Source organism: Anser cygnoides, chromosome 2 (assembly GCF_040182565.1).
Source record: "Anser cygnoides isolate HZ-2024a breed goose chromosome 2, Taihu_goose_T2T_genome, whole genome shotgun sequence".
Lineage (NCBI taxonomy): Eukaryota > Metazoa > Chordata > Aves > Anseriformes > Anatidae > Anser > Anser cygnoides.
In genome coordinates this window covers 140508391-140524033 of record NC_089874.1, presented here as the reverse complement: position 1 = coordinate 140524033, position 15643 = coordinate 140508391, and the positions used below count along the sequence as shown (strand labels likewise).

Below are 15643 nucleotides of genomic sequence, written 5' to 3'. Positions count from 1 at the left end.
GAAATTAATTTCATTTCTGTGTCTTTTTCCTCCTTTGACTGTCTCTCAATAAGCTTGGAGTTATTACTGACTGCCCAGACACTCACCTCGAGAGGTAGTTTTATTTCGTGATTTTTGCTAATAAATCACTTTGGCTCTGTCCTTGAGGTTTAAAACATTGACAGCTCCTTCAGACGGATTGGTGGCCTCCTGTCCCATGACAATATATCACCGTTTGTCACAGGCTGTCTGTGCAGGTGGCCAGTATGTGCAGCAAGGAAACCCAATCCTCGTGTGCTCAGATCAGCCAGCAGTGGTGCCTACCATCAGGTGCAAGGAGAAATCCCAAGGATTAAACACATCGCTGTGAGGCCTTTCCATGCTGCCTTCTGTCATATACATGAAAGCTAGATTTCATGTAAAGTGCTACAATTAAGGCTTTAGCTCATTCTGTTCAAGGAGGAAATCTTCAGTGCTTAACTCACCCCATGCTGCTGTGGGCTTGATGCAGCCACTTGGTGGCCTCAGCAAGGTGAAAACATGGTTTGATCCCAGAGGGAGCTGCCACCCTGGAGATGAAGATTATTTCTTCATTTTCCTTGGCTGAGGAAGCACCCCAGAACCAGTGAGAGCCTCTTCAGTTGGCACTTCCACCAGAGAAAACAGTTGTTAGAGCACGTCCTACAAGCATTCACCAGGATGCTTAAAGCACTTGAACAATGAAATTTCCAGCCGTGGTTTTCCCCTGCAAGAAGCAACCACCACACATTATCAGGCTATTCAAGTTGAAGGCAAATGATGCAAACCCTCCTATTTTTATTTTCCATTTCAAGTGTTTTGTAGTTGAATTTTTTTTTTTAATGTCCTTTTCCCAGTCTCTGTAGGATTCGTCATGCTGCAGCCTGGTCCCTGATAGACTGCAGATGTTAACTGTTTCAGGTTAACCGGTGAGCCAGTCCCTGAGCATGAGGGGAGTAGAAACAAACATGCCCTTGCCCTGTTTTCTACTGCTGTACTCGTCTGTGAAGGCTCTGGTGGAAAGATTTTCCCCTACCCCATATTCTAAAACTGTTTGTTGAAAGCAAAGGTATCAAAACACTGACTCTGCTTCATCATATTATTCTTTACCTGTCAGGCTTCAGACTTCAGACAGTTTCAGTTTCCTTTGACTTTGTTCAGTCTTTCAAATACAACTCTTTTTTGAATCAGTCATAGGGAACCCAAAAGTCAAAACTTATAATTAAAAACCATTGCAACCGGTTGCTGACAGTGCTCCTGCCACCTGGATATCCATTCTGCCCTGCCAAAAACCAGCTGTCCCTGCAGAGGTAAAGATCCCAACATGTTTGGTGTGAAATGAGCACACAGCTTGTATAAGCTGCAGTCTCCAGGTTAAAGGAGGATCAGATGCAGCATGGGAACTTATGAATTAGTCAAAGATAAGGGAAATAATGAGTGGAGAGCCTTACCATTTGCTTGTCTCCCTTGCACTTGTACCATAGTTGTTGGTGTGACTACACCTCACAAATTCCTTAGGAAAATGTAACATTTTTCCTCTACTCACTGTAGGAAAAGTGTGAGCAAGACATGGGGCTGTTTAAGTCTTCATATAGGGGAGGTAGGGGATGGAGCAGCAGGTCTGGAGCAGATGCTATGGATGGGAAAATAGCCGAAAGATGTTACTGGCAGGCCTCCGCCACCCTGCCAAGGCTGGAAGGAACCAGGGCCCTGCAGGCAGTTTCCCCGAAAGCCCAGCATGGCAGTGCTGGGCAGCAGTTTCAACTCCACATTTTGGGTTTAGGGCAGACAGACCCAAAGTGAACGGCACCGGTGGGAGAGCTCATCCCTCATCTTTTCTGGACATTTTCATCTCTTCAGCATTGCTGGTACAGATGCTTGAATGGATGCTTCCTAGCCTGACAGCCAACAGAAGACGGTGAGCAAAGCCATTTTACCTGGGCTGATGGCTGACGGTTCATTTTGACCAAAGCAACCTTGATAGCCTCCTCTGGGACACCTCAGCTAGCTCATTGCAAACTCAGCTGCATTGAACCCCAGCTGTAGCTCTACGTAGTGCCTCTTTCCTGGTTCTCACTGGGTTATTTTTCCCAAATCTCAGGCTCTTTTCAATGCTTCCCCTCACATCTCTGTTATGGTAAAATGAGGTTTTGTTTTTTTCTGAGGACATTAAAGAACATGTGCATTTGTGGTGTTTTTTAGTGACTGAGGAGACAGAGTTAAATAGAGGCTTCTTAGTTATGCTAATTTGTTTTAGGACATTTGAGAATGGTAATTTGGAATTTTCTAGGCAATAATAACATTAAAAGGCTCATCACTTGTCAGAAAGACAAGTACAAAGAAACTCGAATCACAAAATTTACATATTCTGCCTAGTTCAGAAATTAGTTTTGCTTTGGACTGCTTCAAAATGGTATTTTACAGAAAGATTTGGGGTATAGTGCAGAGATTGTCAGATACCCAACTCAGCCCCCAATCGCAGAGCCTTAAAACAGGCACTGCCCATCAGCACAGTGATTCAGAGCAGCAGAATCAGATTTACTCTGGAGCCAGTAGAGCAGACTGAGTGCTGCTCTTCCCCTTGTTAGCACTGAGTAGGAAACACCAGCTATGGGATGAGTCTCGATCCCTACCCTACTTTGGAGGTGTCTGGCTCAGTGCAGTGCTTTGCCCTGCCCACCCCCAACCTGTAGACTTTTCTGCAAATAATGGAATCAAAGTTAAATTGGCCACAGCTACTGTGTTGGTTTTGGTGTCTCACAGCCTTGCCTCAGAGTTGCGAGGTGAGGGAGGGTGAAGGTCTGGCTGCTCAGGCAAACGCCAGTCTGCAAGTCAGATTTCATGAAGGTGCTGTGTGGATCTAAGACATCGCTGCTGCCTGATGGGGTGGTGCTGCTCCCATCTTGAGTCTGGGCTTCTGCTGTTTCACTTGCCTTAGTGCTCACTTGACTCCTTGGTGAGGCAGTTTGTTTGTCTAAATGGACAGGAAAATACTAATTGATTTATTTATTTTTTTTAAAATAAAAGTTCCCCTTTTCATAAAATTTTATGTGTGACAGTATGGGCCCTTACCACTTTGTGATCCAAAGAAGACTTTATTGCTCTTTGAAGCAGAGGTACGATGTTCACCTGCCTATGTTATGGTAGTCTGCTCTGGGCATCAAAAAAATAGATATCTGAATCTTACCCTTACATGTCTTCATCAGTCTTCTGGATCTGATTAACTCCTGTTTGAAAGAATCAAAAGAATCCCAGTTACTGAAGTAGAAATTTGACCAAAGTCAGAAAAATAAGGCTTTATAAAAATGAGCAAACCCCAGAATGTGCACTTCAGTCATAAGGGAGGTGAAGACCTTTGGCTAACCTAATAACCAAAGGCTGTGATTATTCCATTTGGAGTTTTGGTGACATGTATAAACTGTTATGTTCATGTTTATAATGTCACCATGAATTGTCCCAGAAGAATGACATTTGTTAATGTGAACAGTTGGGAGATATGCTTTTCATTCTGTGACTAATCTGGACTTTGAAATGTACTGCCAGTGGCTTCAAAAGGCAGCCAGTTGGTGTGCGAATCAACGCCAGGCCTGGAGCAGAGATCCTAAGAAATATGGCAGGGATATTTGCAGAGTATGCTCAAAAGTAAATAATCAATATCAAACCAAACAGATGCGTGCTGCTTAAATTGAGGTTATACAAGTGTAACTCCATTCTTCTCCATGATATTCACGGTTGATTTACGTCATCTAGGCTGGAAGCCTTGGCCTTGTTTGGTGACATGAACTGTTTTGTCCATAACGGGGAAATGAAGAGAGATTGTGGAACTGTGATAGACAGGAATCATGGGACTGTTGGAATTTAACACTTGGAAGAGGCACTCAGTGACTATCCAAGGAGAAGGGCTATATTTCTCTCTGTATCCTGTGCTGTGTTCTGTGGAAACAACCCTGTGGTGCAGAGGCCTATGGGGTGCTGGCCCACCATGCTGAGTGCAACTTCTGAAGGAAAACCCTCCCTGTTTGGAAGCACTGACTCACAGACAAGTAAATGCTGGCTGCTTGGACATGGCAACTTCTTGCTGGCTGAGGCAAAGTGATAACACAGAAGTGTATCTCCTCTTGTAGGCAAGTCTAACTTGTTGACGTTTAATCCCCTTGAACAAAATCAGCCTAATGGTAGCTAAAATCTACAGTATAGTCATAGCTGGCATGCCCAATGATGTAACTGTTTTCCTCATCAAAATGAAGTCATTTTGTCAGCAGATGCGGATTGCACTTGAAGCCATCAACAGCCAAGATATATGCACTGGAAAGAGGTTCCTGTGAAAAATAATCAAATGTGGGTTTTGTGTACATAACAGACTTGCACCCAGATAGTTAACTGTCAATTGAAACCTGCTTTAAATTTCTGGGGCTCCAGCTAGGGAGTAAACAGATTCTGACTCCATTTACTTTGCTTTATAACTCTAACCCACTCTTTCTTGATCTCTCTGTCTCTGGTACAATTTTCTGCTTTGGATTTGTCATGAGGTTCTTGCATTTATTGACTTCTTATGACATTAATCTCTTTGCCTTTTTTCTCTCTAATTTAGTGACAATCTGTTGCTCCCTGCAGTGACTAAAGCACCTTGAACATTATCATTCAGTGTCTATGTTATCATGCAGCAATGACTCATCATGTCAAGATGATGGAGAGCAAGGCTTGTAGTGTCTGCAGAAGTTTCAGTCAAATAAAGAATAGCAGCTTTTATCTGACCAGGACTCTAGCTTCATTTCTTGGCTATAGATCAGAAGCTGCTAGGACAAACCAGAGTATTGTGTGGTTTACAAGAACATAAAGTTGATAGCATCTGATTTAGGACAAGGGTGCTCAGTACCCCTTCATTATTTTTTTTAATTCCTAAAAGGCAATGGACTGATTTTTTCTTCATAGGCCCCATCTCTATATTATGCCTTGTCAAGAAGAAATTGTCTTATTATTATATTCTATATTAATATTTAAATAGCAGAAAAAAACAGCAAGTTTTATATTTGGAGAATCCACATAAGCTGAAAGAATACTAACAACTAGGAGAAAGTACTTTGAATCTCCTTATTTAAGTGCAAAGGAGAATTCTTCTTATCTCTTTATTTAAGTACAACAGAGAACATAAAAGGGTGATAAAAGTGCCTAGAAAGGATTATCCAGCTAAACTGACTTCTGTTTTCTGTAGCCGAAGGCAACAGTGCAATACATGTTTTGATTTCTTGTGAACTAGACACTTGCTCCGTATGCCAGCAACCCATCAGGAACTATGAAACGGTTCCCAATAATTTCAGTTGGGTTACAGTTCAAAGTAAAAGATCAAAATGCACAACTGTAATGTGTCACGTGGAAACAGAAGGGAAAAATGAGGCCATTGCCTATATCTCAGGCCCCTGCAAAAAATTTTTGTATGAGGTCATTTCTCTAAGAAATTTATTCATTATCATAATCCCCAGGTTTACATCTTACAGTTTTGACCAGAAGCATTTGCAAATTAAAAGCATCCAGTTGTGTTTGTGTGTGTATGCACCCACATACATGTGTGTGAATATTTTAGTGAGTGCAAGACCTCTTGTTTTTAAATCATTGCTGATAATCCAGCAGTTGTTTATATTTAAATGAAGGATGTTGCTAACCAGAATGTTCTGCCTTCTGGAGTCCAGTCCTGTTTTTTTTTGCATTACAAACTATCTGTAAATGATTAACACTCTGTGGAAATGAAACAAGGAGAGCCAAGTGCGTGAGGTACAAGAAGGAAAGCAAGAACCTAATGCATAGCACCCCTCCTCTGCAGGAACAGCAGACTGGAAGGGCCTTTGGGCTGTCCATTCCCCTACCACATAAGTCACATAAGTCTTTTCCCAGATGGCTCAAACTTCATTATAAATGCAGTTGAATCTCTTCTTTTTTCCCCTCCTGACTCATTACTCCTGTTTGGAAGTGTCATCTCCAGCCCACTTTTACCCCTGACCTATGTGTGTGACAATGGGGTTCAACAGTTGAGCACGCTCATGCAGGTTGTGACATGGGGGAGACTTTTTTGTGCACATTAACTGGAGGGTTAGTTATAGCTAACACAGGATTAATTGAGATGGGCTGAAAGACAAGCCTACCTTTGTTGGAAAGTGATGCTGGAGAGGTGCATGCTGGAAAAGGTATGCCATTGCACTGCTTCTCGCAACTGGCAATGGGAGATTTTCATGCAAAAGTTCTTTTTTGGGGTTGGTAAATAATGTATTCAGCTAGCTACATCACTGTTGAGGTTTTGTGTTTCTGATTTAAGTGGATTAGAAATAGCTCGTTTGTACTCCAGCAAGTTTTGTACTGAAATAACAGAAGGGAACAAGCTAGGTGTGTTTTATTTAGAGGCACGTTTGTGTGTACACACAGAGCGAGTCATCTCTCCAACAGTGTTCTCTGCCTTGTCTTGCAACCTAACGTAATGCCTGACAGCATAATTTACTCAGATAGGGCTCCTCTGAGCTTGCCAGTCTTTCCAAGTACAGGCAGAGCTAGCTCCATCTTCCAGAGCACAAACTGGGGCACTCGGGCTCCCCATGAACCTCATGTCTCCTTGGAACAAGGAGCTGCACCCTCCCTGGCTTTCCATTTCGGTGTCCAGGGAGCAACATGAAGCGGAGAGAGGAGCAGTGCTGCCTCTCAATGTGAGCCAGGCTGTAGTTTCTGCAAATTAATATACCAAGGTTTTTAGTAGTCTGGTTTATACCTTGCCTTGTGTACCAGAAACTAGACAGGATCAAACTGGAAGATCTAGGAAGCCTGCTCCTGGGCAGCAATGGAGGAATATCCCTGAGTCAACTGGCCTTCTTGTGGAGAAACTGGTCAGTCAATACTTGCTTGCATCCTTGTTTCTCCTGAGGGACCTGGAAACTGGCAAAAGTTTAATGATCCTTTTCTTGCTTTTCTGGGTATGTAATGGCTATAGTTGCCATGGAGATGTGATGTGATGGTCCTTGAGAAAATCTTTCTATTAAGGTGTTACCAGCTATGACTGAAATTTTTAGAGCCTGTATTATACATTAATTGGAGAGGCTTTTATTTGCAATCTAACAGGTAATATTAAAAATGTGAAATGCTCTCTGATTATGTGGCACAGTATCCCACGCTACTCATTTGAAGAACAGCGTAAAAATCCATTCTGCGCCTTCCCCATTCTCCCATTTATTTCTGATTCTGAGATTTGATTCTTCAGTATAAGAAATTGAAATTTAGGAGATGGTCAATTTGATTGTGACTCTTCAAGAAGGAGAGAAATTACCCCTCATAATGCTTGTAACATTATAGTGGATGGATATGTTTGTATATAGCCTTAGTGAGCACTGCTGAAAGTGACTTTATTAACTTTTACCGATCATATTCTTCATCTCAGTTTGGTATCCATTATGGACATTAATTAAAGTAATCAGACTGAGGAATGTAAATAAGAATACATGAAAATTATTAAAGCATGGAGCTGAACAAAATGGGCCCACTTCTGTAGTTGCTTTATCCTCTCAAACTCCCACACCTTTTGATACCTTAACAAGCTTTTCTTCCAACATTTACAGTTTGTCTCTTTTCTGGAAAAAGATATATTCTAAATTCATGAGCTAATGAAAGATAGAACCTAGTAAAGGCAAGAGCATTGTAATAGTTGTGAGATAGGAACTTTATTTACTGTTGTTTGGAATCCAGTGTGGCGACTCATGTAAAACCTACATCAAGTGTCTTGTCTCCACTCAGATTTACCCTGGGTTAGTTACCAAGTTCTCCTCTCTTCTTCTGTTCCTAACAAAAATGGTGACAAACATTTTAATTCTCTCTTTCCTGTGTATCGAACAATGTCCTTTGTCTTTTATGTCACAATGAAGAAACCAAATGTATTTTCATTACATGTTCCAACACTGGTAATTACACTTTTACTGTTATTTAAGGTCTCCTTCAGTACTTCATATGGGCCTGAAACATATGAATATATGAATTACATTGTGAAAACCATTGAAACAAGGACCTTATATTCTTTATACATCTGTAAAGCACTGAATACAGCCAGAGCTCTATAAATAATAATAGCTAAATGATAAGCCTCTCCAAATTCCAAAAATATGTTTTTTGTTAAGGATTCTAAATTCCTCTAGCTTCAGATTTAACACAGAACTGGAAGATTAGGAGGCATTTTTCCCCAAAGACTATTTTGTTATAGGATCCATTGAAATCTGGTAAAATTCTAATTACTGGAAACCAAATGTAGCATTTGAAGCTATATAGGTCATTACATTTGTTGAGAACACCTTTAGATCACAAATAAATACAGAAATAAAGAAAAAATAGGAGGAATGGTTTAACTAGCCTTGGTAAGCTAGCAGAGAACATACATTTGAAACTTTTTTTTTCTGTTCATCAGTTTAATTTACCAGCAAAGAAAGTTTCCATAAATAATGGCCATATACCTTTTACTCAATGCAAATTCAGTTAATCTTTCTAAGTTTTCATTTCATGGGCCTGGAAACTGCAGTTTAATGTGCATTAGGAAACACAGATGTAGTATGGGTAAATTACATCTCACTGTATAACTGAATCTCCAATGCAGATTTTACTCTGCAAGGGATAAATTTATTAGAATTAGTGCCAAAGATTTACATTTCAGCCTGGCTTTCATTTATCATAAGCCTCTTGCCTTACTTTGACAATAAAAAGAGACCTTGCATGTAAAGACCCTTTTAAAACACTTCCAGAATGATGTGGAAAGGCGTTAGGATAAATAAGCATCAGGCCCTGCACGAGTGCTCGAAGCAGGGCCGTATGCAGCAATATGCCGTACTGCCGCTCATTTATTTTGAAGAGCAATGCGTTGCCACTCCAGCTGGCAAATGGGTGCCTTCTGTCTGATTGTTCAGACCTCCCTTCCCCACGCCTGGGCTTGTGCGAGGGCCTCATGCAGTCAGGATGGGGGGTACCAGGCGACTGCTGAGGGCACCTTGCTTAAGTTTGCCACCTCTCGAACCCCCGCAGCAGCCTCCCGTGCAGTCACGTCCCCTTACTGTCACCCCTGGCAAACAACGCAGGGTCACCATTTAAAAACCCTCGCTGTGGCTTGTGAATTTTAATCCGCCTTCAGTGTTAAACATTGGCAGGTGGCTTATAAAGAACATAATGCTAATGGGGTATATTTTGGGAGGGTTATTTCAAACCTGGAACAGTGCCTTCCCAGCCTCACAAATAGTTGTTTTAACGCAAATGAGGCAGTGAGGAGTGGAGACCTAGCAATGGGGGGCCAGGGAAAGGTATTCCTCAAGGCAGCTTTGCCACCAAGGGAAATGTTGGCCGATACACAGCCTCAGTCCATGGTCTGTGTGCTTGGAGAATGTCTAGAAAGGACTGCAAAGCCAGCAAGTGACCTTCGTGGCTTGTTCCAAACCAAATTATGGTGAAGGAAATCAAATTTCTGTAGCGATTTTTTACTTTCTGGCAAATTTAAGGGCAGGATTTTTCTGGGATGAGCCTCATGCATTTGGAAGCATTGGAAGAATGCATCAACAGTCTGAAATCTGGGGTACAACAATGTGGCCTGCAGGTTCAGACAGATGTTTTGGAGATGAAGGGACTTGCGTTTTATGCCAACAGTTTTGAGTATTTCAGTCTTTTTCCTGTAGAAGGTCTTAGCTGAGTGAAGTAGCACGATGGCTCTGGCGTTGTGTATGCAACTGAATTCCTTCAAAGAGGTTTGTCTCAAGACTTGTGTGTGGGAAGTCCTGCCGTGCTATGGATGATATCACAACTGGATATCACAACTGGAAGCTCTGTGTTCAGAGAGTATCATGTTTATTACTTATAAAACTGTCTGTTACAGCAGTCCTCTAGCCTCTAAAGGATGTTGAATAGCAGACACAGCACAAATGATAATGCCTTTTATAGGACAAGATGCGAGCAGAAGGATTCTGGTGGCCTTTGGGGCAATACAGCAACCATTTTAGTTTGATAGGGTAATCTATCTCCTGTTGTGGGGCATCTTCTTTCATTGATGCCCAGTTTTATTAGCCCGAGATACAGTATCCTATTTTTCCTCTCCTGCTTTGAGCACTGTTGTAAATGACAGCTCTTGTGTGTTAGGGAAACCCTGCTAGCTTAAGATGCATTTTGATTTGTGAAGTTTACAACCTAGTTTTACTCTTTACTGAATTTTTGTTCCCTGTTGTTTTCTTTAACATTGACATGTCTGAATATGAATGAACCTGCACAAGAAAGTTTTGCCATGCTATAGCTGCATGGTGTGGCTATACTTTCATCTCGTCTCCCTGAAGGGATCTATGTGATATTTGACCTCCTTCATGCACCGTACTCTGCTTTTAATCTTTAGGGCTCTGTCCAAGCCCTGGGTTTGGAAGAACAGCACTATCACCCTATTAACCAGAGCTCATTAACGCATGTCAGTCTAGAGCAGTCAGCGCCATATATATGCCAACAGCAATGCTCAGGTGAACCATGTGGTCATTACAATCAAATGACCTGAGCAGTGAGGGTAAGTTTTGAGCTCAGACTGTGACCATAAATTTGCCTTGATCTTACACATGCACTGTTTTTCCCCTGGCTCCCCAGCCTGGGCTATGGACCAGGACCCTATGTCAGCAAGGCCACAGCAAGGCCAGGTCCCCACAGCCCTGCCCTGCACAGCCGTGGGCCCTGCTGAGCCAGGCCCACCTGTGGGCCCATGTCCCGGCCCGGCCTCATCCCATCCCCATCCCCAGGGAGGTTCCCAGTGCCTGGTGTCCATGACTGATGGGATGGGATGGGATGGGATGGGATGGGATGGGATGGGATGGGATGGGATGGGATGGGATGGGATGGGATGGGATGGGATGGGATGGGATGGGATGGGATGGGACGGGCTGGGCTGTAAGGCCCTCCTGCCCTGATCGCCCCTATGGGGAGTCCCTGACACTACTGGCCCCTGGGACATATAATGGGGAAAGCTGAGAGAAATGCTGATCCCCGTATTTCATAAGGGGATCATATATGTCTTAGTATTTCCGAGAAAATGAGAAGACTGAGAAGACCTAAATTTTTGAGCTGCATTCTGTTCCTGACAATTTCTGGTACCTACAAAAAGAGCAATGACTTTTGGGAAAAGGTTCCAGTTGAGACATGGGGGTGATCATCAGGTGAGATCTTGTGTGTCAAGAAGAAAAGCTCACATACACCTAACAAAGCAAAGCTCTCATGTAGTTAATGAGGCAACCACTGAGGTATGAAAGCAGCCAGTTCTAGAGGGGACACCAGTAATGCTCAGCATGGGAAGACTTCCTGCTGGAGTCCCTGTTCATGTAGTTTCTGGAAGTGGATGCTCAGATCATCATTAGAAGCCATAAGTGGGCTTAATTTTACACTTATTTTTTTTTTTTTTTAGATAACAGATTGAACACAGTCTCATCTTCTGCCTACCAGCTGTATGCAGGTTTTACATCAAGAGAAAGGGACATTTCTGAGAAATATTATGGGCCATCACAGCCATCCCACAGGGTGCCTTGCACCTGGGTTTTCAGCAACAACGTTAGGGATGGATGTCAGACCACAGGTGGGGATACTGCTTTGCCCGTCCATGCGGACCAAGCTTGGGGCCTTCCCTATTTCCACCCATCCTCTTTTTCACTGACAGCTTAGCTCATCCCTTGCTACCATGACTTATGTATGCCATGCATGGGGACCACTGACTGCCTTCAAGAGTTAGGGCTCTTGTCTAAGACATTTTACATTGAATGAAAAATGTGCTTTGGCAACTTAAAAGCTAGATGGAGAGCCTTCTTTGAGACCAGTTTTGTTTCCTCCCTGATGTGCTGCTTGGCTCCTGAGTCCTTCCCAGTGTCTATGATCACGGGCTGGGATTAAGGAGATGCAAGGGGGTGCCCAGAGATGCAGCTGTAGGAGCAGGGTTGGCTGCTGAAACGGAAAAAGCTGCAGAGAGACCTGGTTCTCTGCTGAGACTGGTGGGAATATATTAAAATTACTTATGTGAAAAAAAACAAAATAATGGGGTAAATGAGGTGGCAGTTCCTGTTTTCTGTTCCCTGCTGTCTCCTTTTTCTTAAACCCTTCACAATGAGGCTGACAAGGTCACCTCTCCACCCCCTCACAAAACGAACATGTTGCCATTTAAAAAGAATAAGTCTTTGGGAGCAAGAGAACAATTTTGATTTAGCTGCTGTTTTATTGAAATCACTGTTTGTGCAGGATGATGAGGGGAGCCAAACAGTCCACTTGTGAAGCTGTCAAACTTTGCACAAGATGTAGCGCCACCAGCATCAAAACCTGGGGGAGGAAAATCCACCCCTCTGATTCTCCAAGGCCCTGAGTGGGGGCTATCCGACTGCAGTTCCCCAGTGTGTAAGGAGTCTGCAGTGCTGCTCATGTCCCTGTAGTAGTTAGTCCTCAATATCAGCAGAGACATCCATGCCAATGTGTGCTTAGATGTCTTGTCATGCACCCCACTCTGAGGGATGTTCCCAGAGCATGGAAAATACAACACACATGAGAGCCCAGGGTGTGCTGCTGCTGGAGCATCCACTGGGGCATACTGGGATCTGGAGGAGAGGATGTAAGATGGGAAGGACCTGTAGTGGCCAAGCACCAGATGGCCTGGGGAAAACTCTGGAGTTAAGCTTGTTATTGAATGCTTCTCCCGTGCAGGTTGTGGCACTGGTGCTGTTACTTAGCACAGAGGGTGTGTGAGTGAAGGGAGCCCCCTTGCCTTCCCCTCTCTGCATCCTCTTGTACCTGTCAGTCACATCTTGGTGAGACCCAGCAATCTGCCAAGCATTTCACCCTGTGTAATTCTGTGGTCTGCTTCTCCTGAATCTGAGCCACCAGAAGTGCATGCAGCTGAAGACAGTTGGATTCAGCTGTGCCTCTTAAGATTATCATCCATTTTTAGACCTTTTGTAAGAAGGCCACTGTTTCTTCACACTTTTGGAGATGCTCTTTCCTCATCTGGGAATTATCTAGTCATACCAATAATCTCCCCTATTGTCCAAGGCCTTTCTGGACCACTTATTTATAAACCTCTTTATAAACATTGAGGTCAACATTTCTCTGCCTCTGGTAGGCACTGCCTGTTCCCAGGTCCCCAAGGGCCTCACAGAAGAAGAGTTATAAAAGCTGAAACCATGAGCCTGGTTGGATGCTGCTTTGCAGCTTGCAAGCAGTAGTTGTGCTGGGCTATGTTACTCTGACCTTGTTTGTAAAAACCCACTGGTAGTATGGTTCTTCTCTACAAGCTAATGGGGCTTCTCATGGCATTAAACCGGTGGCCTTGGATGGGTGAATACACTTAGGACAACGCATAGTGGCTACAACATTTTGAATGTCAGTGGGGAGTTCTTCTGTGGACCTGTTATTTAAACTTGCTGAGATGGCATTTTTCATTGGCTGCTCTCCAAAATAATGAGTCCCATTTGAATGTTTTTAATTTCTCAGCTTCATAGAAAGTTTGCAAATCTTACTGAAAATTAGACAGGCTGATTAGAAAAGAATTTGGTTAAATAACACAATACATTAAGGAAACTGTCAGGAGACCTATGCTTCTAGCTGCCCTGTCAAATAGCGGATATGTTAACACATAAAATAACTGTGTTCCAATATGAACAGTTTGATTGCTGTTGATTTTCCTTCTGGATTATGTAATAAAACAGGTCTTCATTTATTTATTTATTAATTTATTGAAAAGAAGAATATATGTGTGTAGTGTTCAGCTGAGACCCGTCTATTTTTTTTCTTTTGCGAGACTTAAGGACTATTCTACCAAAGGCCAGCAAAACCACCCCCAGCAGTGGGATGCCCTTTCAGTTCCCAGTTGTTTACTACTTAAGCCCTAGGCAAAATGCACCAGCTTCATTATTCTTATAGTCAACTATGCAGACAGATACTTTTTTTTTGAGTTTACTCAGTGCAGCATGAACTCAGTGACTGAAAAGTACAATAACTTGTTTTTGATTCCATTAAAATGTGCTATCAGAAAACCACTGTTGTATGTTTTTTATTAAACTAATAAGTATTTTTGTATTTCTCTGTTTTGTGATCTTGCAGACTCAGCTCTTGGGAGTTCTACTTGCTGCAGCTTCAAATTTTTTGATCAGTGTCTCTTTGAGTATACAGGTATGAAATTAGTGGTCTTTATTTTCAGTTGTTTATATTTGGCAAGTAACTTTTTTTATAATTTGTTTTTATGCTGAAGTTCAAAATACAAATTCTGTTACATTTAATAAGCATTCTCTCTCTTTCTTTAACTAGTGTTGTGCAGTAGTTTTCAGCAAGATGATAGCTCTCAGGCTGTTCTTTGCTGTGATTCTCATATGGGAACACAATAAAAATTCATAACTCCTCCTACTCTTCCTTATAATGTGCCATAAGTAAATACCAGCTGTGACCTACATACAGTCCCACTGGACATCGTGTGAACATGTCTCTGTATGTCCAAATCTAAAGTGGAAGTGACTAAAAAATTCTTGGGGGTAACTTAGTGGGGTGATTAATGTAATTAAATGCCCATAAGCATAATCTTGTTTGCATTTTATTTGTTTATAGAGACACAAAATGCTGGATGTCACTGCAAATTGTTGGTTTGTGGATCAGGGAAGTTTGATTTCATTATGCTCCCCTTTTCCTTCAAGGGCTAAACTTCTTTCTAGTATTTCAACCCCCGAGCATGTTCCACAGCATGAAGCTGCAATAATGTTCTGCTTTGTCTCACTGAGGGAAATGACCGAGACTATGGTATATCACAGACATTACTCTTTGGCCCATATTCTGTAGCATAACTTCCAGAGTAGAATGGAAGCCTGAGGAAAATGATTTACAACTTCCTTGTGACTCTACAGTGGCACTTCCAAAATCGTGTATCAGATGGTGGAGTAAAAAATGTATTTTACAGCCATTTATACTGTGATAGCTGTGTCATTTGGTTTCCAACTTCTTTGACTCATTTCCCTGTGCAGAGGGGCTGGTAAGGAATCTGAGAAAGGAAATGATATTCTGCAGAGCTAATGCAGATCATTGCATCCTTCCCCATAACGACACCTTCCTGATGATGCCTGGACTCTGTTTCAGAAGTCCACTGTGATCAAAGTCAAATTATCCTGTTATATACAGGTTCCTTCTGTACAGCCAGAGGGAAAGCAATTATGACATGCGTAAATGATACCTTCTCCATGTAGCTAGAAGTGCTGATGAAATATTACTCGAGTATATATTAAACCTGTTGACACAGGTATAGCTTTTTTTCCTTCCGAAAATAATGCTTTACCTGAAATCTTCTTCTAAGATCAAACAGGAGATTGTAGCCAAACCCTAAATTCTCCTTTTTGAATGTGAAGTCCTCCCTACAGCACATGTGGTTGCGTACTGCTTTTTTGATCCTGAAATTGTATTTCTGGCTGTGATACATATCAAGGGCAGGAGCAGCATGGAGTCCAGTCCTGTTTTCCCAGTTTGTTGCCACCATTCTCATTATGGCCCATCTCTTCCCTCTGAGTGTTTCCAGATTCACAGCAGGACCTACTGAGCTGTGCTTTGAGAGAAGAACAGAGGCGTGCAGGGACAGCTAGGAAGTACTAGCTAGTATTCACTTAATCTT

The 15643-nt window shown here is 42.4% G+C and overlaps 1 protein-coding gene across 3 annotated transcripts in view; it reads left to right on the top strand.

Annotated features, from left to right (window-relative positions):
• NIPAL2 (NIPA like domain containing 2) overlaps nucleotides 1–15643 on the top strand; it is a 54410-nt gene that overhangs the window by 2784 nt on the left and 35983 nt on the right. For 2 of the 3 annotated variants that reach the window (XM_066990617.1, XM_066990616.1), the window contains exons 2-3: nucleotides 11426–11593; nucleotides 14098–14166. In XM_066990617.1, the coding sequence (XP_066846718.1) occupies nucleotides 11468–11593; nucleotides 14098–14166 (195 nt within the window). In that variant the 5' untranslated portion in view covers nucleotides 11426–11467. The remainder of the gene's footprint in view (nucleotides 1–11425; nucleotides 11594–14097; nucleotides 14167–15643) is intronic. The other variant, XM_013179947.3, reaches the window with a different exon arrangement.